The sequence below is a fragment of the Rana temporaria genome, chromosome 1 (genome assembly GCF_905171775.1).
Source record: "Rana temporaria chromosome 1, aRanTem1.1, whole genome shotgun sequence".
NCBI classification, from domain to species: Eukaryota; Metazoa; Chordata; class Amphibia; order Anura; family Ranidae; genus Rana; species Rana temporaria.
This window is the reverse complement of record NC_053489.1, coordinates 685,669,267-685,690,724: the sequence shown is the minus strand read 5'-3', so window position 1 is coordinate 685,690,724 and position 21,458 is coordinate 685,669,267. Positions and strand designations below refer to the sequence as shown.

The window sequence follows — 21,458 nt, the reverse complement described above, 5'->3', positions numbered from 1 at the left end:
CCCCCCAGGTAGTAACAGGGCAGACACCCCCCCCCCCCCCAGGTAGTAACAGGCAGACACCCCCCCTCCCTAGGTAGTAACAGGCAGACACCCCCCCCCCCCTTCCCAGGTAGTAACGGGCAGACACCCCCCCCCTTCCCAGGTAGTAACGGGCAGACACCCCCCCCCTTCCCAGGTAGTAACGGGCAGACACCCCCCCCCTTCCCAGGTAGTAACGGGCAGACACCCCCCCCCTTCCCAGGTAGTAACGGGCAGACGCGCCCCCCTCCCAGGTAGTAACGGGCAGACACCCCCCCCCCCTTCCCAGGTAGTAACAGGCAGACACCCCCCCCCCTTCCCAGGTAGTAACGGGCAGACACCCCCCCCCTTCCCAGGTAGTAACGGGCAGACACCCCCCCCTTCCCAGGTAGTAACGGGCAGACACCCCCCCCCTTCCCAGGTAGTAACGGGCAGACGCCCCCCCCTTCCAGGTAGTAACGGGCAGACGCGCCCCCCTCCCAGGTAGTAACGGGCAGACGCGCCCCCCTCCCAGGTAGTAACGGGCAGACGCGCCCCCCTCCCAGGTAGTAACGGGCAGACGCGCCCCCCTCCCAGGTAGTAACGGGCAGACGCGCCCCCCTCCCAGGTAGTAACGGGCAGACGCGCCCCCCTCCCAGGTAGTAACGGGCAGACGCGCCCCCCTCCCAGGTAGTAACGGGCAGACGCGCCCCCCTCCCAGGTAGTAACGGGCAGACGCGCCCCCCTCCCAGGTAGTAACGGGCAGACGCGCCCCCCTCCCAGGTAGTAACGGGCAGACGCGCCCCCCTCCCAGGTAGTAACGGGCAGACGCGCCCCCCTCCCAGGTAGTAACGGGCAGACGCGCCCCCCTCCCAGGTAGTAACGGGCAGACGCGCCCCCCTCTTCCCCCAGGTAGTAACGGGCAGACGCGCCCCCCCCCCTTCCCCCAGGTAGTAACGGGCAGACGCCCCCCAGGTAGTAACGGGCAGACAGGCTAGCCCGAAGCCGCAGCATTTCCTAATGTTAAGGCCTAGCTCCGGAGCCGCGGCAATCCGCGGGTCACTGTGTGTGCCGACCCGAATGGGGTGACCCGTTCGGATCAACTGTGATCTGTTGCACCACTAGCTACCAAGCGTGGTTTTTCATGCACCCGAGCAACATGGAAAGTCCAGTTCGGTAGCGCACGTTTGCAGATGCATGGAGGTGTCCATAATTAAAGGAGGAGCAGGGGCGGCTCATCCATTAAGGGCGCACAGGCGCCGCCTTCTCTCGCCAGCCACCCCCTCTTTGTAGAATGGATAGATTCTATTCAGGCGTCCGGGTTTGAAGCACCTGATTAGAGCCAGAGGCTCTAATGGGCGTGGAAAGGTGGATTTGTGGCATGGAGCATTGCGCTGGGAGCCCACCCAGGTGTGTTAGAAAAGCAAATGAATACAGTGGAACCTCGGATTACGAGCATAGTCCGTTCCAGGAGAATGTTCGTAATCCAAAGTACTCGCGTATCAAAGCGAGTTTCCCCACTGAAGTCAATGGAAACCAAAATTATTTGTTCTGCATTGACTTCAATGGCATGCAATACCGCATGCGGCCAGAGGTGGGGGGCCGCCGAAGAACCTCAAACAGCCAAAAAGGCCCGAGAATAGTTCAGCTGGCCTCGGAAAGGCTCAGGAGCTGAGTATTTCCATGTCTTTCTGGGCATTTCCGAATGGCGCTGATCAGCGCCGTTCAACTCGGCTCCCGCGCCCCCCCCCCACCTCAGGCCAAACGCTGTACTGCACACCGCTTTGGCTCGAATCCTGCTCGTTTTGCGAGACAACACTCTCAAACCGAGTTAGGTTTTTTAAATACACAGGGCCAGATTCTCGTAAGAGTGAGTAGCTTTGCGGCGGCGTAACGTATCCGGTTTACGTTACGCCTCCGCAACTTAGTGAGTGAGAAACTTATATAGCGCAACAAATGCGAACTTAATCGCCTCAAGGCTCTGGCATCCAGAGTTAGACGGGCAAGTGCTGTATTCTCAAAGCACTTGCTCCGTAAGTTGCGGCGGCGTAGCGTAAATCGGCCGGCGTAAGCCCGCCTAATTCAAATTTGGAACAGGGGGGCGTGTTTTATGTAAATGTTTGGTGACCCGACGTGATTGACGTTTTTTCCCCAGCGGCGAATGCGCCGTCCGTTGAATTTCCCAGTGTGCATTGCTCCAAAGTACGCCGCAAGGACGTCATTGATTTCGACTTGAGCGTAAATGACGTCCAGCCCCATTCACGGACGACTTGCGCAAACGACGTAACTTTTTCAAATTTCGACGCGGGAACAACGGCCATACTTAACATTGGTACGCCGCACTTACGCCACCATATAGCAGGGGTAACTATATGCTGGGAAAAGCCTAATGTAAACGGCGTAACTTTACTGCGTCGGGCAGGTGTACGTTCGGGAATTCGCGTATCTAGCTAATTTGCATACTCAACGCGGAATTCGACGGAAGCGACACCTAGCGGCCAGCGTAAATATGCAGTTACAATCCGACGGTGTAACACAGTTACGCCAGTCAGATCTACGGGAAATATATGTGTAACTAATTCTAAGAATCAGGCGCATAGACACGACCGCGCAACGCAGAGATACGACGGCGTATCTGGAGATACGCAATCCGAGGTTCCACTGAACCGCCTCCCCTGCCAATCGGGTTGATACCCGTCACCTGATTGACTGAAAGGACAGACCCACAGAGGACACAGCTCGCCGTTGCCTGACCCGCCACCAAGATGGGGTAAGTGCCAGACAGTGGGCAGGCAGGGGGGCGCAGTGAGGCTGCGTTTGATGGGGGCGCAGTGAGGCTGCGTTTGATGGGGTCGCAGTGAGGCTGCGTTTGATGGGGGCGCAGTGAGGCTGCGTTTGATGGGGGCGCAGTGAGGCTGCGTTTGATGGGGTCGCAGTGAGGCTGCGTTTGATGGGGGTCGCAGTGAGGCTGCGTTTGATGGGGGTCGCAGTGAGGCTGCGTTTGATGGGGGTCGCAGTGAGGCTGCGTTTGATGGGGGTCGCAGTGAGGCTGCGTTTGATGGGGGTCGCAGTGAGGCTGCGTTTGATGGGGGTCGCAGTGAGGCTGCGTTTGATGGGGGTCGCAGTGAGGCTGCGTTTGATGGGGGTCGCAGTGAGGCTGCGTTTGATGGGGGTCGCAGTGAGGCTGCGTTTGATGGGGGTCGCAGTGAGGCTGCGTTTGATGGGGGTCCAGTGAGGCTGCGTTTGATGGGGTCGCAGTGAGGCTGCGTTTGATGGGGGCACAGTGAGGCTGCAATAGATTTTTTTTATTTTGTTTGTGCCCCCCCAAGATCTTGAGCACCAGCCACCACTGAGGAGGAGTATAGTCAAAGCTTGTTTGGCTGGGCTTCTTCTATGGATCACGGGAGTGCAGTTCGTTTTGCACTCCTGTGACCTGTTTTCAGCAGGCTGAAGTCCACTCTCTGCTGACGTCGGGGCTGGCCTGGGACAACAATTTGGCCCTGGACTTCATCCAGACCGGCCCACTTTACTCCAAACACCTGATGTTGGCGCTTCAATCATCATGGGCACCATGGTAGTTATGGTGTCGGGATGATTGAAGCGCAATATTTCTATGATTGCATTGTAATATAAAATGAAATATTTCAACTCCCCATAATGCCGAATCGGTGGGAGCCCCGAGCCACCAGATGCCGCATGTCACTAGCCATGTCGCCTGCCACCAGATGCCACTTGTCACCAGACACGGCACTACTACAGGACTTGATGTTCACCTCCACCCCAACTCCCCCCCCCACCCCACACAGAACATGACAGGGGAGGAGAGCCGCCAGCGGGAACCGATCGGGCCAGTAGATGCAGAGCATCGGTGTGTACTACTTCCTGGTGGCGGTGGGACGCACGATGGGGCCGACGTGAGGTCATCGGCCAGAAATTATGCAAGATGCGGGAAGTGACACCTCCTCCTTCAGGCCATCATTACGGGCTGATGACCTCACGTCCGCCCCGTTGTGCGTTCCACCGCCACCGGGAAGTAGTACACACCGAGGTTCTGCATCTACTGGCCCGATCGGTTCCCGCTGGCGGCTCTCAATTCAGAATGATGACAAGCCTGGACTCCTGTACAGTGTCTCAATGCCTTTAACCCTACTCCCTTTGCGTTCCACCGCCACCGGGAAGTAGTACACACCGAGGTTCTGCATCTACTGGCCCGATCGGTTCCCGCTGGCGGCTCTCAATTCAGAATGATGACAAGCCTGGACTCCTGTACAGTGTCTCAATGCCTTTAACCCTACTCCCTTTGCGTTCCACCGCCACCGGGAAGTAGTACACACCGATGTTCTGCATCTACTGGCCCGATCGGTTCCTACTGGCGGCTCTTAATTCTGCACAGTGTCTGAAAGCACAGTGTCTCAATGCCTTTCACCCTACTTTGTCAGTAACGTTCTTTTAGTGGAACAAAAGTTGTTTTCATGCTACACTTAGTTGGCACTGGGTCTCTCTCTCCCTCCACTGAAACCGTCCCACTGAGCCATCGGCCCACCGGGAAACACCTGCTAGGCCCGATGGCCAGAGTATGCCTGGCTGACATCTCGGATGACAGTCCAGGGTATGCGTCATTGCAACAATGGAAGTCCAGGATCTGCCAGGTGCCTGGACCAGCACCCGGCTCTGCCTCTCAGCGAGGCCACCCTCCTCTCAGCGAGGCCACCCTCCTCTCAGCGAGGCCACCCTCCTCTCAGCGAGGCCACCCTCCTCTCAGCGAGGCCACCCTCCTCTCAGCGAGGCCACCCTCCTCTTTTTAGGTCCCTCTTCTGTTTTCCTGGCCCCTCCCTCCTGTTCAGTGAACCCTAAGCAAGCAACTTGCTATGGGGGGAACCCAAGCCCTAGTTACAGCTCCCTGTGTCCATTCAGACATGAAGCCCCGACCCCTCTCTCTCCTGATTGGCCAGCTGACTTTGATTGACGGCAGAAGGGGCCAATGGACCCGCTGCTGTGTCTCGGCCAATCGGGAGGGAGAATCTCGGACGAGTACACCGTCGGATCTAAGGTGCATATTTACGCTGGCCGCTAGGTGGCGCTTCTGTCGATTTCCGTGTCGAGTATGCAAGTTAGCTACGCGAATCCACAAACGTACGTCCGGCCGGCGCATTTTTTTACGTAGTTTCCGTAAGGCTTTTTCCGGCGTAAAGTTACCCCTGCTATATGAGGCGTACTCAATTTTCAAAATTCGACGTCGTTCCCGCGTCGAATTTTGAAAATTTTACGACGTTTGCGAATAGGGCTTTGCGTAGAATTACGTCCACGTCGAAAGCATTGGCTTGTTGCGGGTTAATTTGGAGCATGCGCACTGGGATACCCCCACAGACGGCGCATACGCTGTTAAAAAGATTCTTCAAGACGTATTGACATAAAACACGCCCCCATCTCATCCATTTGAATTGCTATGCCGACACAGATACACTATGCCGCCCTAACTTACGGTGCAAATTCTTTGTGGATACGGGAAATACTCTGTAAGTTACGGCGGCGTAGTGTATCTGAGATACACTACGCCGGACATAAAGAAGCGCCGCGCTACGTGGATCTGGCCCACAGAGTACTTGGGGGGTTTAATATCTCCTGTAACAATAGGTTATCTTTGAGCCATGCCATTGTATTTTTTATTGTTTTATCTATTAGTAGATGAGCACAGTAGTTTATTTTGATTTATATCGAAATACTTCTCAGCCCCTGACTCCCCCCTCCCCCTCCAGCTAAGAGACATATGTCCATGGTCACTTTCCATTCTCTACGTTTCCCAACATCTCTACAGACACGGCCATTGAAAGAAATCCCTCTAAAACTGACTCGCCCCCATGAACGGCCACCCCCCCCCCCCCACAACTGCCTCAACCCCCCCCCCCCTCATCCCACTGGTGCATTGGGGGAACGGGACTGCAGTTATCCCCCCCTCCAACAGGGGATGATGGTATGTGGCTAGAGCAGGTGATCAGTGCAGCAGGTGGGGGAAACAACTGGCACCAACCAAAGCTTTTGTGGCCCCCATTGCAGCAACTGAAAGGCAACATGTCCAACACTCCGAGACAATGAAAAGTTCTTAGCTTTGTTTTGTGTTTTTGTTGAGGGATTAACTTGGATGGGGGTTTAATGAATTCATGGGATGCCCAGAAAGATTTGCATTACTTGGGACACTTATCTACACTTCTTCTGCAGAACGCTTAATGCAGACTATTCCTCCACTCCAGCTCAACTCTTCAGTCACAGCTAGCACATGGTTGGGCCTGACCCTGGGATCAGCCAGGCCTTGGCAAACATACCTTATTGCAGGCAGGCACAGCGGACCCCTATGGTGTAGCAATTGAAATTTCTGGTGCTAGCTGTCCTCTTTGGACTACTAGTCCTCTTTAGGCCCTGCAAGCCCTCCTGGCTGTGGCCGTCTGCCCTCACCCATGACACCACTGGCTCTACATCCATCTCAGATTGCATGCTCCTAATCCGCTCCGGCATGCCTTCCCAGCTTTCCTGGATGTGTAAAACTCACCGACACCTGGTGGATCCCTCCTGGATACTTGCCCGGCAGTACTCTCCACTGTCCTCTCCTGCTTTTGGTCAGGACACCCCAGTGGTTTGTACAGGGGTCCCTTCCACTCCAGGCCAAGGGTCACCCCAGACTGGGGAGCTTCCGCAAAGGCCATGACTAGTACTCCATCTCCCCGTTCTTCCACCCGACATCTCCTCCCCAGCTGGGCTGACCCTGGGTACTTCAAGGAGGCCTGCCCCCTGCCAATCCTAGTTGGGGATTGGTCAGGGCTCCCTGAATCACACCAGACAGCCCCAGCTCTCTTCCCCTTATCTGCTTCTAGAAGCCAGAGGGAGGTAACTAAGAAGTGATGTTGTCTGTGAGTCACCCGCCTACTCTGAGCCACAGATCACAAAAAAACAGACCTAGCTTTTAGCTAGGCCTGCTTAAATGTACCTGCTCTTCAAAAAAACTCCCTATAGCACCTACACTGAGTAGAGGAGGGTGCTACCTCTGCATTCCTAAACAACTTCCCAATTCTCTAAGTTCCCGGTTGCATGTATTATATGTATCCTGTGTCTGACTACTTGTGTGTAGCACCATCTTAGGTAGGTGCTAGGATAATGCCGCGTACACACAATCGGACATTCCCACAACAAAACCGTGGATAATTTTCAGACGGATTCAAACTTGTCTTGCATACACACGATCACACATGTTGTCGGAAATTGCGAAATGTCAAGGACGCAGTCGCGTACGACGGCACAATAAAACAGATGTTCCATACCAAGTGCGCCACCCTTTGGCCTCCTTCTGCTAATCTCGTGTTGGTAGAAATTTGAGAGACGATTCACGTTTTTTCAGCTTCGTGCTTTTCAGTCCATTGCAGCGTGACGAATGTGCTATTTTCATTACGAACGCCAGTTTTACCAGGCTGAGCGCTTCCGTCTCGTATTTTATTCAGAGCATGCGTGGAATTTTGTGCGTCGGAAATTGTCTACACATGCTCAGAATTTCCGAGAACGGATTTTGTTGTCGGAAAATTTGAGAACCAGCTCAAATTTTGAGCAGCACCCCTAATTTTTGTTGTCGAAAATGTCCGATGGAGCCTACACACGGTCGGAATTTCCAACCAAGAGCTCCCATCAAACATTTGTTGTCAGAAATTCAGAGCGTGTGTACGCGGCATAAGTCTAATATGATTTTTGTTCACCTGCACAAAAGGAGAATGGCCAAGGAAATTGACTTGTCTCTCTGCTTAACAGAGAGCTGTGATTGATTAGTATAGCCTGCTTAATGTGCTAAGCTGCTGGTTGGGTCTGCCTCTGGCCAGGAAAGTTCTGGATGAATAGGTGGACACTATGCCAAACACAGCATGAATATTAATGCCAATCCCAGGGATGGTGGCCCTGAGGCATGCTAGGAGAGGGTATTTATTTATTCTTTGGATACACTGAGCACTAGGTCTTTCCTGGAGAGGAGAGTTCCAGTCTGGGAGGGGTCACCCTGCCTCTCCCAGGTACCTGCTGCCATGCGGCCTCAGCTAGGCAACCTGAGGGCCTGAAGTTTAAGCGGTGGTTCACCCTGTTTTACAACATGCTGTCTATTCAAATGCTCTGCAAAAAGAAAGACCAAACGATTTTTTTTTTTTTTTTTTTTTTGGAGTCCTCCTTACCCGTTTGCAGCTCGATGTTTCGACCTGTCAATCAATATCCCCCGCGGGGAATGGGCGTGCAAGTCCATTCTCCCCCGTCCTGTCACTCCAATTTAGGAACTCCTCCGTCGACGCGCTGTGCTGTAATCGCGCGACATCTGTTCTGAGCAGCAGCTGATAGCTCAGGTAATAGTCTGAACAACGGGGCGTGAACTTCTTACGCCGGCCGTTGTTATGGCAACCGTCGCCGTCAACACTGCACATGCGGGGGATCGAGCGGTGAATGCTGGGAGGCCAGCATTCGCCCTATCCCGGAAGAAGACCCTGTCGGCTTCACTATGCCCACAGGTAAGATGGAAACGTCCATCGGATCAGAATCAAATATAACATTTAACGAATTACAGCGCATCGGATGGCTTAACAAGTGGGACACCCTGTTAGTGCTGCAGTGAAGGTAAGAGCTGCGGATTAGAGGGAAAAAAAAAAAACATATCCCGCGGAACCCCCGCTTTAAGGAAAGTGACCCTGGTTCTACAGAGAGCTGGCTGAAGAAGCTGTCTATTGAAGATCTGGTCTCACAGATGAAGAGTGTCACTTGGAAGTTGGAAGGAGGCAACCAGCTGTCCCGGGACATTTTGGGAGTACAGACACCCTAAAGGATCCATAGACTTGGTCTCCTAACCCCTTCTGCTGTCCTATATAGTCAGCTCAGGGTCCAAAAAAGGAACACTGGCTAATGTTCTGAAGAACTTTGTCGGGCTGCTGCTTTTGCATAGGACTTTGCATAGTCTCTGCTAATTTTGGACTGCCAAATACAGGAGCAATCTGCCATAACTGGCTTGTGTTGTGAGGCTCTTTGCCATGCTACTAAGGCACTTTACTCAATCCTGAAACTACTTTGTTGCTACTGCTAATAAGACCTCTGCATTCTGTTATCAGCAAGGACTTCACCGATGCTTAACCGAGAGATCAGTTATGTGTCCTCAGTTGTGAATTAGTTCCATTTCTTGGAGTAGTCCACTGTAGTAAGGTCGCTCCCAGGCCTCCTTCGGTCCTAGAGAACCTCCATGGCCAGAGATAGCTGACATCCTTTTGTATATGGTGGGTTGTGAGGCATGGTGGGTGCAAAGATGGTGAAAGTTATTGGGCGCCTGACACTTCTTGAATGCAAAAGGAAAGTTTTATTTCTCAGTCTTTTTGGGGGGAAAGAGGGTTAGGGCCAGGACACCATTGGGTAATTGCAAGATTAATTGGAAAACTCTGAGACTTCAACAGGACGACAGCCATGCAGGTAAAGGCATCCAGCGAAATGCCGCACGTGCAGGAATGCTGTCTCCTATGGCAACAGGCTTTAAAGTGGTTGTAAACCATTTACAACCACTTTTACCTAAAGGTAAGCCTAGATTAAGGCTTGTCTGTAGGTGCTTAAAATATCTCCTAAACCTCTACAGTTTAGGAGATATTTGCAAAAGAGACGGGCGCCGATGTCTACGACGCAGGCACACTTTAGAAACGGCAATCGTGCAGTTACTGGTGGCTCCCGCGCGCATGCGACCAATCACAGCGCCGGAGCCGCGATACCCGGAAGGAAGAGGCTGAAAGATGGACGCTTTGTGGAACAGGGGACAGCGGTGACATCGCAGGCTTCGGTTTCAGGTAAGTGACACATAATGGGCTACTATGCGATGCACGGAGGTATCCTCAAGCGTCACCCCCCCCCCCTTCTCTTCTGGGTCCCTAGCTTGGCACTCTTGATGCCTCTCAAGCTTCACCCCACTGGCCTGCTCGGTCCCTGGCTTGACACAAGGCTGCTCTGCAAGTGTTGCCTCTGCTGGTTGGGTCCCTGACTTGATTCCCACTGAAGTTTCCCAATTCTTCACCATCCCCAGTTGGTGAGAATGCTGCTCCGGTACTTCAGCTACTCGCTGTGGTCCCTGGTAATAAGGCGGACAGATCCTTACTGGCGACAGCTTCTCTTCTACCTCCGACCACTACAGGTCTCCGGCCGCCAGAACCGTCTAATTCTGGTTGGACTGCAAGCCGCAATCCCAACCCTATGCTGCGCTCTCGCTTCTGGATAGGCCCCTTAGACAGCCTAGCAGTCAGATCTGTCCGGTATAGGCCCAATCTCTGACCTAGCAGCTCGGGCAATACAACACATGTCCACCCAGACAGCCGTCCAGGTGAAACAGAACATGGATCACCTGACTTCACCAGAATACATAGGCTCTCCCAGTAGGCCAAAGGATTAAAGAAAACCCTTGCCCATTGTCTGAGATAACCCATATATCCATAACCTGATATTCAGTTGCCCTTCTCATATCTAGTACCACCAGGTACCCGGCCACCTAGTGGTAGAAGAAAAAAGTGCAACAATGCCAAACTTGGGGAGAAATCAATAGCACTTTATCAATCAATCAGAATAATTACTACTGGTAAGTAAATTTCTGAGGAGCAACCCTGCCTAAACTCCAGGGTGCTACACCACGAAGTCCCCCTTCCCTATCCAAGTTCTCCAAAAATTATTCAACAAAAACAAATCCTCCTAGACTTGTCATTGAAGACAATGAGCGGAAGTGTTTGTGTGTGTGTGTGTGTGTGTATGCACCTGACTGTGTAAATCTACCTTGTGTTTGGCTGCGCGGCATTGTGGTGAAGACGTGGGCAACACACCAGTGGCTCCTACAGGGGGTAGCGCTACAAGTGTACCAAGCCCAGTGACGTCTACCGTCTGTGCTTGCCACCCACCTTGACCTCGGCTTGTTCCTAGTGTTCCTTCAGTCTCCTGCCGTTTTCACTCTGCACACGCGAGTGGTTTCTGCATCCTCAGCAGTGCGTAGCTGGGGACACGACTTGGTTCCAGCTTGCGCAAGTCCACTCCACAATCAGAAGCCCTGGTAAAGAAAGCAGGCTAGGGCTTAGACCAGGGGTGGCCAACCAGTGGCCCGCGGAGCCCTCTGATGTGGCCCGCGACCTCCTGCTCTGGAATGGTGGGTTGGCAAGCCCAGATCGCAGGTTGCTGACCCGCCATACCACAGAATCAGTGTTGTGAATGAAGCTGGTGGTAGAGGAAGAAAGCGGCTGCGGAGCAGAGCCCCATAAGCCAATGCTTCCTCTACAGCGCCGGCTTTTGCCACAGGTGGAGTCTATGGCAAAGTTCAACTAACCCGCAGGATAGACACAGGTGCACTATGCTGCACCCGCGGTTTGGGTAAATCGCAGCACATCAGTGTGAAAGCAGTCTTGGGCCCTTTACACACGATCAGCCCGACCAAATGGGACCCTTAATTCACCTCTATAGAGCGACAGATGCCTGTTTACACCTGCCTACCTCCAATCAGAAAAACAGAGGGGAATTTGTCCCCTTTCATCTGGGCGGATCGGAGGGCCTATAGAGTAGCCGTGACCTGTCATCCACCCGCTCCGCTCATTGTGGCCCTCGACTGGTTACCAACTTGCTTATGTGGCCCTTGCTCTTCAAAAGGTTGGGCACCCCTGGCTTAGACTCTGTGCCCTGGCGATCTACAAGGGCTCACTATCACAGACTTCTGATAGTTTGCTTAGGCCATGAGCTCCTCAGAGACATTGCAGCCTCTTCTGGAACTGTTTCGATGTTTGATTCAGAGTTAACATCCAGCAGGCCTATCCAGAGTGGGCTGTGCAATGTCCACAGGAACGTTCCTCCTGTTTTTGACAAGCTGCAGGTTATGTCCACTTACCCTCCCTCCATTCCTGCTTGGGTTCCTGTTGCTCTGGCTCCCTTTTGTTCCTCATGTGCCCAACGGTCTTTTGAAACTCCAGCTGCCTCCGCCACCTCACTTTTCTGGTGATCCAAAAGGTTGTCAGGGCTTCATCAACCAGTGCTCGATAAATTTTGAGCTAGCGGCATTTTCCTACTGATCGCTCCAAGGTGGCACACATTGCTCCTTTCCAGTGAGGCTCTGGCTTTGGCCTCACCACAGGGAGTGTCAATATCCTACCATTTCCAGTCGTACTGCCTTCCAGCAAGCTTTCTGTAAGACCTTCAATGTGCCAGACAGGGCCTCATGCTGGAGCACTTCTTTTGGCTTCACCAAGGAAGCATGACTGTTGGTTGATAACGCAGGTCAATTTCGCACCTTGGCACTCCACACCGTATACTAATTTAAATTGATCACAAGAACCTCCAGTACCTGCAATCTGCTCGACGTTTGAATCCCAGACAAGAGCGATGGGCTCTCTTTTTTTGCCAGGTTTAACATTGGCATTACCTTTCGGCCTTGTTCAAAAAAAGGCTATGCTCATGCCTTGTCCAGATCCTTTGACATTGCTGACTGAGTTACATTCTTGGCAATCATATCCTGGCCACAACCCAGCTTCAGTCTTCACATGTCCCGCCCTGAAAGACCTTTGTAGTTCCTGCCCTTTGAGTTTTAGGTTTGCTCCATTTGTGTGCAGTCTATATCTTCCACATCTACTCCAACAGATTTTCTTTTACTCCTACCTATTCCAGCTGAACCTTGGCATTGCATCTCCATGGACTTTATCGCTGGAACCAGGCTCCACCATGATCTGGGTGGCTGTGGACAGGTCTTCCAAAACATTTCACCTAACTCCACTTCCAGGACTACCCTGGCTTCCATCTTCATCAGGGAAATCTCTCGTCTTCATGGTATGCCCTCACACATCATCTTCGATAGGGAAGTTCAATTTACAGCTCGCTTCAGGAAGGCTTTGGCCTCATCCTTTAAAAACAAGTCGGAATTCTCCGGGGTCTTTCACCTGCAGTCAAATGGGCAAACTGAAATGGTCAACCAGAATGTTGAATGGTATCTTTGTGCCTTTAATTTCTGCCCATCACGATGATTGGGTAGACCATCTACCCTGGGCTGAGTTTGCCCTCAAATCACGCTAATGCCAGAAGTTTTCCGTCTCCCTTTTTCACGGTGTATAGTCGTCATCTTTCATGATCCTTCAATTCTATCTGGGCAGACGTTCCTAAATATTTACATCTGGCAGCTTCCAGATACAAAGTAGCTGTAGATCGCTGCGCGAGTCCAAAATTCCAACCTGGCGACAAGATTTAGCTCTTATCTGTCTCCGAGAACCCTCTATGAAATTTGCCTTATTTCATTGATCCCTTTACAATCCTTTGCCAGGTTAATCCTGTCGCTTTCATGCACCACCTCCCTTCACATTTGAGGATCCCTACATTGTCCTACATTTTTCGCTCTTTAGGCCGTACATCAATAGGTTTTCTTATCCTCTTTTGTCATCCTTCTCCAGCAGTCATTATCACAAATCCGTATATAAAAAAGCAAATCTTGGATTCCAAATTCTCCAGGGGGAGGCCTTTATATCTAGTTGACTGGAAGGGATAAGATCCTGAGGAAAGGTGTTGGATTCCTTCTACTGATGTTTGTGCCCTCATTTGGTGAAACCCTTTCATCAGAGGTTTCCTCTCAAACCCGACCCTAAACGGGAGGGGAGGGGGGGGAGGAGGGTGCGGTCACATTTTTAGCCTTCAGTTTTCCTTCCTGTGTAATTCTTACTTCCTTGCTGCAATGCTTCTCCTAGACCTGTATCTCCTTCACATGATGTGTTTGGCTTCTATGCTCACCTGTGTGTGCCACATGCTATTCTGTGGGTTTACATTTCCTTCCCTTTGCTTGCCTATATAAGACATGCTCAGTGTAGCCTGCATTGCCTGAGCAACGTCACGGTTCTCTGAGCTGCCGTTTGCTTACTATTACATGTATCCTGTGTCTGACTACCCGTGTTCTGACCCCAGATTCGTCTACAGGCTGTGCTTGTCTGAGCTCTTCCAGACCTCTGCTTGTATCTGGTTTTCCTTCAGTCTGCTGTTTGTACTCGGCACATGCGAGTGGTCTCTGCATCCCCAGCTTGGTGTACCTGGGGGGCCGCAACCTGATTCCAGCTTGCTGCAAGTCCATCCTCGTCATCGGGGACTCTGGTGAAGAAGTTGAGGTTTAGATTCCACACCCTGGGGAACCCTAAGTTGGTGATCAACAAGGGCTCACCATCGCAGACTCCTGACGAGTGCGTTATGAGTAGCTGGATGCCATCGTGGTGAATGGCCACATTCATTTGTAGTTACTGCGAACAGGTTGGGTTTGCTTCAAATCCATGCTCAATCCCGACCTCCTCCCTACCCAGGACCTTGTAATCTTCTATTGTGTTAGTTAGTACAGGGTTTGACAAATTTTCTTGGAATCTAGGAGCCAGCTAAAAAAGTTAGGAGCCAGAAAACGTGCCCCATCCCGACGAGCTCGCGCGCAGAAGCGAACACATATACGCGAGTAGCGCCCACATATGTAAATGGTATTCAAACCACACATGAGGTATCGCCGCGATCGTTAGAGCGAGAGCAATAATTCTAGCTCTAGACCTCCTCTGTAACTCAAAACATGCAACCTGTAGATTTTTTTTTTTTAAACGTCGCCTATGGAGATTTTAAAGGGTAAAAGTTTGTCGACATTCCACGAGCGGACACAATTTTGAAGAGCGACATGTTGAGTATCAATTTACTCGGCGTAACATTGTCTTTCACAATATAAAAAAAAATTGGGATAACTTTACTGTTGTCTTATTATTTTTATTTTAAAAAGTGTATTTTTTTCCCCCAAAAAAAGTGCGCTTGTAAGACCGCTGTGCAAATACGGCGTGACAGAAAAGTATTGCAATGATCGCCATTTTATTCTCTAGGGTGTTAGAATAAAAAATATATATAATGTTTGGGGTTTCTAATTAGAGGGAAGGAGAGGGCGGTGAAAATAGTGAAAAATTACATTAGAATTGCTGTTTAACTTGTATTGCCAACGGCCACCACCAGATGGCGCCAGCTCACAGAAGGAAGAGCTTTGGGACTTCACAAGGCCGCAAAGCCACGGCCTCAATTACCGGCCGTCGCGGGCCTGCCGCGATCGCGCGGCGGGGACGCACAGAGACACAAGATCCTGTGCCTCTGTGCTCCCCCGCCGCGGCCTCAATTACTGGCGGGCGCCAGGTCAGAATTTCTTGTCGCAATTGCGACCTGGCGCCCGGATATTGTCGACCCCTGTGTTAGTACATGCAGTGTGTAAATGACACCCTTACTGCCATAACACATGGAGTTTTAGTAGGGGGGTGAATGGGTACTGATCCCCGTACTACAATATACCCCCACAGGACAGGAAAATTACGTTTTCTTGCTTGACAACACACAAATCATGTCGGTGTCACCCACTAATCTTCAGATCTCTTCAATTTCTTCAGATAAATCCATTTCCTCTGGGTAACTTAGTTTATTAAATGTTCAAATAATACAAAGGAGGAAGAAATATTCCTGACGCAATGTTTCCACAGATTATTAAATGTCCCTTATTTCCCCAGATAGAGAGATTATTGTCAGGAATCCTCCCATGTATTATCTGCGTTCCTCTGTATAATGATTCCCATAACTACGTGTTTCGAGCGGTCTATAGATGGATCAAAATTCAGCCAGTTCAGCGGGGACTGGCCAAATTTTAATCCATGTATGGGCACCAGGGATGGGCTGACCCATCGGGCACTGCCCCATGAGAGGATCTGCATCACGGCTGTAATAACGCCGCTCACTGCGCTCTGCTCCCGCCGGCCCCTCCTTCCCTCCCGTCCACCCCAGGTGCTTGTACAGTACTTGACATCACCTGGGACAGATGAGAAGAGAGGGGCCGGCGGGGAGCAGCGCGCTGTGAGCAGTGTTTATCAATACAGGCACCAGGTGAGGCGCTCGCTGTGCACTATTTAATTTTTTTTTTTTTTTACTGCAGTCTGGAGGCACCATGGCTGCCATCATGGCAGCCAGTACAGATTTAGGGGGCTCGGGCCCCAACAGGACTGCAGGAGGGCCCATGCCATGAAACTCTCCCAGTTTCCCAGTGTCCTCCACACCCATGGTGTCCCCCCCCCCCCCAATGTCCCCCTGAGTCCTCCTCCCCCCCACTGTGACCCCCTGTGTCGTGCCCTGCTGTGTACTTCCTGATGTGCCCCATGATATGCCCTACTGTGTGACCCATGCCCTGTGTTGTGCCCTATTGTGTGCCATTTGATGTGCCTTACTGTGCGCCTCATGATTTGCCCTGTGCCCTACTATGTGCCCAGTGATAAGCCCATAACCTGCCCTGCTTTGCTGCCCCCCTGTAATGTGCATTAGTGTGCCCTGCTGCTCCCCATGTAGCATGTGTGCAATATGTAGATGGGGCTTTATGTAGGTGAGGCTTGAGTGTGGGCAGAGACACAGGGGTCCCCATGATCTTCGATTGCCCGGGGGCACCACGAGTTGTCAGTCCGCCCCTGAAGGGCACTGTGGTTGTGCAGAAGTCCCAACTACTGATCAACTTCTGTACAACAGCCCTGCTGGAAATTTTCTCTCGATCAGCTCTGCAGTTAGTCTGCCCACTGTCTGAATACAATGACACAATGTGTGGATGGGGAAATTGGGTTACCTTTTTTTTTTGTTCAATGCACTGGTTGAACAAAAAAAAGTGACTCGTGTATGGCCAGTTTCAGTCCCAGCCTCGACCCTGTGTAGGAATGTACAGAACTGGTCATATTGGTTAAGCAGTATAAGATACTTTCACTTTAATTTCTCTCTTCTGCTCTCAGGAATGGCATCTGCGGATCTGAAGAAGGAGCTGGAATGTTCGATAGAGACATGTGGAAGAAGCAATAGTGGTGCGGAGGAAGCGCAGAGACCTATGGAAGGATCAATGGCGGCGCAGAGACATATGGAAAAATCAATGGCGCAGAGACAGATGGAAGAAACAATGGTGGCGCAGAGACAGATGGAAGAAACAATGGCGTTGCAGAGGCATATGGAAAAATCCATGGCGGCGCAGCGACATATGGAGCAATCCATGGCGGCGCAGCGACAGATGGGAGAATCGATGGCGGCGCAGCGACATATGGAAGAATCAATGGCAGCGCAGAGACATATGGAAGAATCAATGGCGGTGCAGAGACAAATGAAAGAAATAATGGCGATGCAGAGACCTATGGAACAATCAATGGCGGAGCAGAGATATTTGGAACAATCAATGGCGGAGCAGAGATATATGGAACAAGCAATGGCGGTCCAGAGACATATGGAAAAAACCATGGCGGTCCAGAGACATATGGAAGAAACGATGGCGGCACAGAGACCTATGGAAGAAACTATGGCGGCGCAAAGACAAATGGAAAAAACAATGGCGGTGCAGCGACATATGGAAGAAACGATGGCGAGGCAGAGACAAATGGAAGAAACAATGGCATTGCAGAGATATATGGAAGAATCAAGGGCGGTGCAGAGACAAATGGAACAAACCATGGCGGTGCAGAGACATATGGAAGAAACCATGGCGGTGCAGAGACATATGGAACAAACTAGGGCGGCGCAGAGACAAATGGAAGGAAGAAACAAGGCCGGCGCAGAGACCTATGGAAGAAACGCCGGTGGTGCTACTGCCGAGACGTATGCAAGAAATGCTGGCGTTGCCGAGGCGTATGCGAGAAACGCTGGCGTTGCCGTTACCGATGCATATGGAAGAAACACTGGCGTTACCGATGCATATGGAAGAAACGCTACCGTTACAGATGCATATGGAAGAAACACTGCCGTTGCCGAGGCATACGGAAGAAACAATAGCGGTGCTGAGACATATGGAAGAAACCCTGGGAGTGCCGAGACATATGGAAGAAACCCCGGGGGTGCAGAGACATAAAGAAACCATAGTGGTGCAGAACGAGGGGGGAAATAGGGGGACTTTATATGAAGCACACACCCGGGAGTGAACGAACCAATAATTATATAGTAATGTTTAATGTGGAACATGGGAACCTACGTACACATAGGGCAGTAAAAAATTGTATATAATATTCTCATATGTGTATGTAGGTTCCCATGATCGACATTAAACATGTATTACTATATAATTATTGGTTCGTTCATTCCCAGCTGTGTGCTTCATATAAAGTCCCCCTATTTCCCCGCCACCCCCCTGTCCCCCTCCCCCATTTTCCATTAAATCAGCGATGGAGGTATATGAACCCACCAGTCATTGCCTCCATTTAAAGTCCCAACCTTTTTTTCCCCCTTTTTTTTTTTTCAATAGTGGTGCAGAGACATATGGAAGAAACAACGGCAGGGCAGAGACAGGAATAGAAAGAAAACAGAAAGATCACAGAGAACGTTCTCCGAGCATGCAGAGCACACGTTGCTTTCATAGGTTCCCTAAAACGAAAAAAAAAAACTGTCACCACTTCATACTTCATTGCCTTCTCTGAACCGTTACTAAAAGAAGATGAAATACTAGATATAAAGTCACTGAGCATGTGATAAGGACACCACCACACTTCCTTTTTGTATTTGTGAATGTACATTATATACAAGGTATCTATCTACTTTATCTATCGTTGGTTGAACATTGGACTTTTTCAACTTATGTTGTCTCATTGTCACTATTAGGAAGCCCGTTTAACATTTTAACTATAATGGAAGCTGGTTGACCACTGTCACCATCAGGAAGCCAGCCCACCATTGTCACCATCAGGAAGCCAGTCCACCATTGTCACTATAAGGAAGCCAGCCCACCATCAGCGAGCCAGTCCACCATTGTCACCATCAGGAGGCCAGTCCACCATTGCCACCATCAGAAAGCCAGTCCACCATCAGCGAGCCAGTCCACCATTTGCACCATCAGGAAGCCAGTCCACCATTGTCACTATAAGGAAGCCAGCCCACCTTTGCCACCATCAGAAAGCCAGTCCACCATCAGCGAGCCAGTCCACCATTGGCACCATCAGGAAGCCAGTCCACCATTGTCACTATAAGGAAGCCAGCCCACCTTTGCCACCATCAGAAAGCCAGTCCACCATCAGGAAGCCGGTCCACCATTGTCACCATCAGGAAGCCGGTCCACCATTGTCACCATCAGGAAGCCGGTCAACCATTGTCACCATCAGGAAGCCGGTCAACCATTGTCACCATCAGGAAGCCGGTCAACCATTGTCACCATCAGGAGGCCAGCCCACCATTGTCACCATCAGGAGGCCAGCCCACCATTGTCACCATCAGGAGGCCAGCCCACCATTGCCACCATCAGGAAGCCAGCCCACCATTGTCACCGTAAAGAAGCCAGTCCACCATTGCCACCATCAGGAAGCCAGTCCACCATTGTCCCTATAAGGAAGCTAGGCCACCATCCTAAAAAGAGTGCCGGGTGGAAGTTGGCAGGAGTCTGTGTGGCATTGTGAGCATTAACCTCTCCCATGACTGAAGTTTGTCCGGTTGATGCTGGAAGGAGGAATTCCGGTGATATTGTGACATTGTTCGTACTGACCTGAGCTCAGGGTCCTAGTGACTGTGTGCTGTTTCCTTCGGGTTGAAGAGCCAGTGGTAGTCCGGACTGGAATTACGTTTTAGAAAAAAAAAAAGGAACTCCGTTCTGTCATCTGTACTTTCTCCTCCATAGACATTGTTCAGGGAGGCTTAATAAAGTAGAGTGTCCTCCTGCAAATATTCAATGAATCTGGAGTATTCCATATCACCCTGCACCCTATCCCAGTTCCCCAGCAATAAAAATCGTAAAAAGACATCCCCTAGAGTCATTACTGAGCCAAGAATGAATGAGCTATTGTTGTGTGCCTGGCTGCCTCTGCACTAGTTTTGGGTAAGAACAGGTTAAGCGGCTTCTTTTCATGGGTAGCGCTACATTGGGTTTGGAGTAGGGTTGTTCCGATACTAGTATCGGTACCGATGCTGAGCATTTGCCCGAGTACTTGTACTTGTACTCGGGCCAATGCTGCGATGCTTCACCCGATACCTGGGCAGTCAGGGATGATCGGTGCGGCCGGGGGAGTGACAAACACTGATCCCCCTGTAAAGATTTCTATAAAGCCTGACAGCTTCTCCCTGGGCCCCCCCTCCCCCTTTCAGCTGCTTTAGTGAAATCTTTACAGGGGTGATCGGTGCTTGCAACTCCCCCCAAAGCCGCACCGATCACCGCTGACTGTATCCTTCTCCAGTCCCTGCTCCGTACTGCTGCTGTCCTCCGTGCTCCGTGTCCCCCTCAATTTGTGCTACTCTCCCCGTCCGTGTCCGTGCCCCCCTCCATTGTGCTGCTCTCCTCGTCCGTGCCCCCCGTCCCCCCTCCATGCTCCCGTATCCCCCTTCATTGTGCTGCTCTCCGTGTCTCCCCTCCGTGCTCCGTGTCCCCCTCCATTGTGCTGCTCTCCCGGTCTTCAATCCATGCCCCCCTCCATTGTGCTGCTCTCGCAATCCCCTCTTCACTCTGTGTCACCCTCCACTGTGCTGCTCTCCTCGTCTGTGCCCCACTTCGTGTCCCTCCTCCATTGTGCTGCTCTCCGTGTCCCCCCTCCATGCTCTGTCCCCCCTCCATTGTGCTGCTCTCCCTGTCCGCGATCCGTGCCCCCCTCCATTGTGCTGCTCTCGCACTCCCCGCTTCGCTCCGTGTCCCCCTCCATTGTGCTGCTCTCCCCGTCCTTGCTCCCCTCCATTGTGCTGCTCTCCCTGTCCGCGCTCCTTGTCCCCCTCCATTGTGCTGCTCTCCCCGCTCCGCATCCCCCCTCCATGCTCTGTGTCCCCCTCCATTGTGCTGCTCTCCGCGTCCCCCCTCCATGCTCTGTCCCCCTCCATTGTGCTGCTCTCCCTGTCCGCGATCCGTGCCCCCCTCCATTGTGCTGCTCTCGCAATCCCCACTTCGCTCTGTGTCCCCTCCATTGTGCTGCTCTCCTCGTCCGTGCTCCACTACATGTCCCCCCTCCATTGTGCTGCTCTTCCCCTCTGTGCTCAGTGTCCATGTCCTCCTCTGCCCTCTCTGTCCTCAATCTGTCAGGCTGTAAACCCGGCTCCTTCTTTTCCGAATGAACAGAGTCAGTGATCACTGACTCTGTCCATTCATATAACTGAAACATCGTAACTGGTATTTACGGTGCTTCAGTTTATGAATGGAGAGGAGCCGCCGTCTTCTCTCCATTCATTTTTAGTGCAGCTGAGAAAAGGGACTGGGGAATCTGTGTCCTTAGTCCCTGTCTCAAAGGTGAGATGTCAGGGGTCTGTTATGACCCCTGACATCTCACCAAAGCCCCCCAACAGGGCTAAAATGATAAAAAAAAATTGTAAAAAATGTAAGTAAAAAAATACACTGACACCATCCACTCCCCCTGCCCCCCCCCCCCATCCCCCTAAAAAAAAAAGGGAAAGAAAACGTAAAAAATAAAATACTGTCACATGTATTCGGTATCGGCGAGTACTTGGGAAAAAAA

At 51.5% G+C, this 21,458-nt stretch overlaps 1 protein-coding gene across 2 annotated transcripts in view; it reads left to right on the top strand.

Annotated features, from left to right (window-relative positions):
- The window catches only part of LOC120924711 (involucrin-like), a 24,160-nt gene extending 5,722 nt beyond the window's left edge, over positions 1-18,438 (top strand). For both annotated transcript variants that reach the window (XM_040335725.1, XM_040335726.1), the window contains exon 2: positions 16,800-18,438. In XM_040335725.1, the coding sequence (XP_040191659.1) occupies positions 16,800-17,896 (1,097 nt within the window). In that variant the 3' untranslated portion in view covers positions 17,897-18,438. The remainder of the gene's footprint in view (positions 1-16,799) is intronic.
- The last annotated feature ends 3,020 nt before the right edge of the window (positions 18,439-21,458 follow it).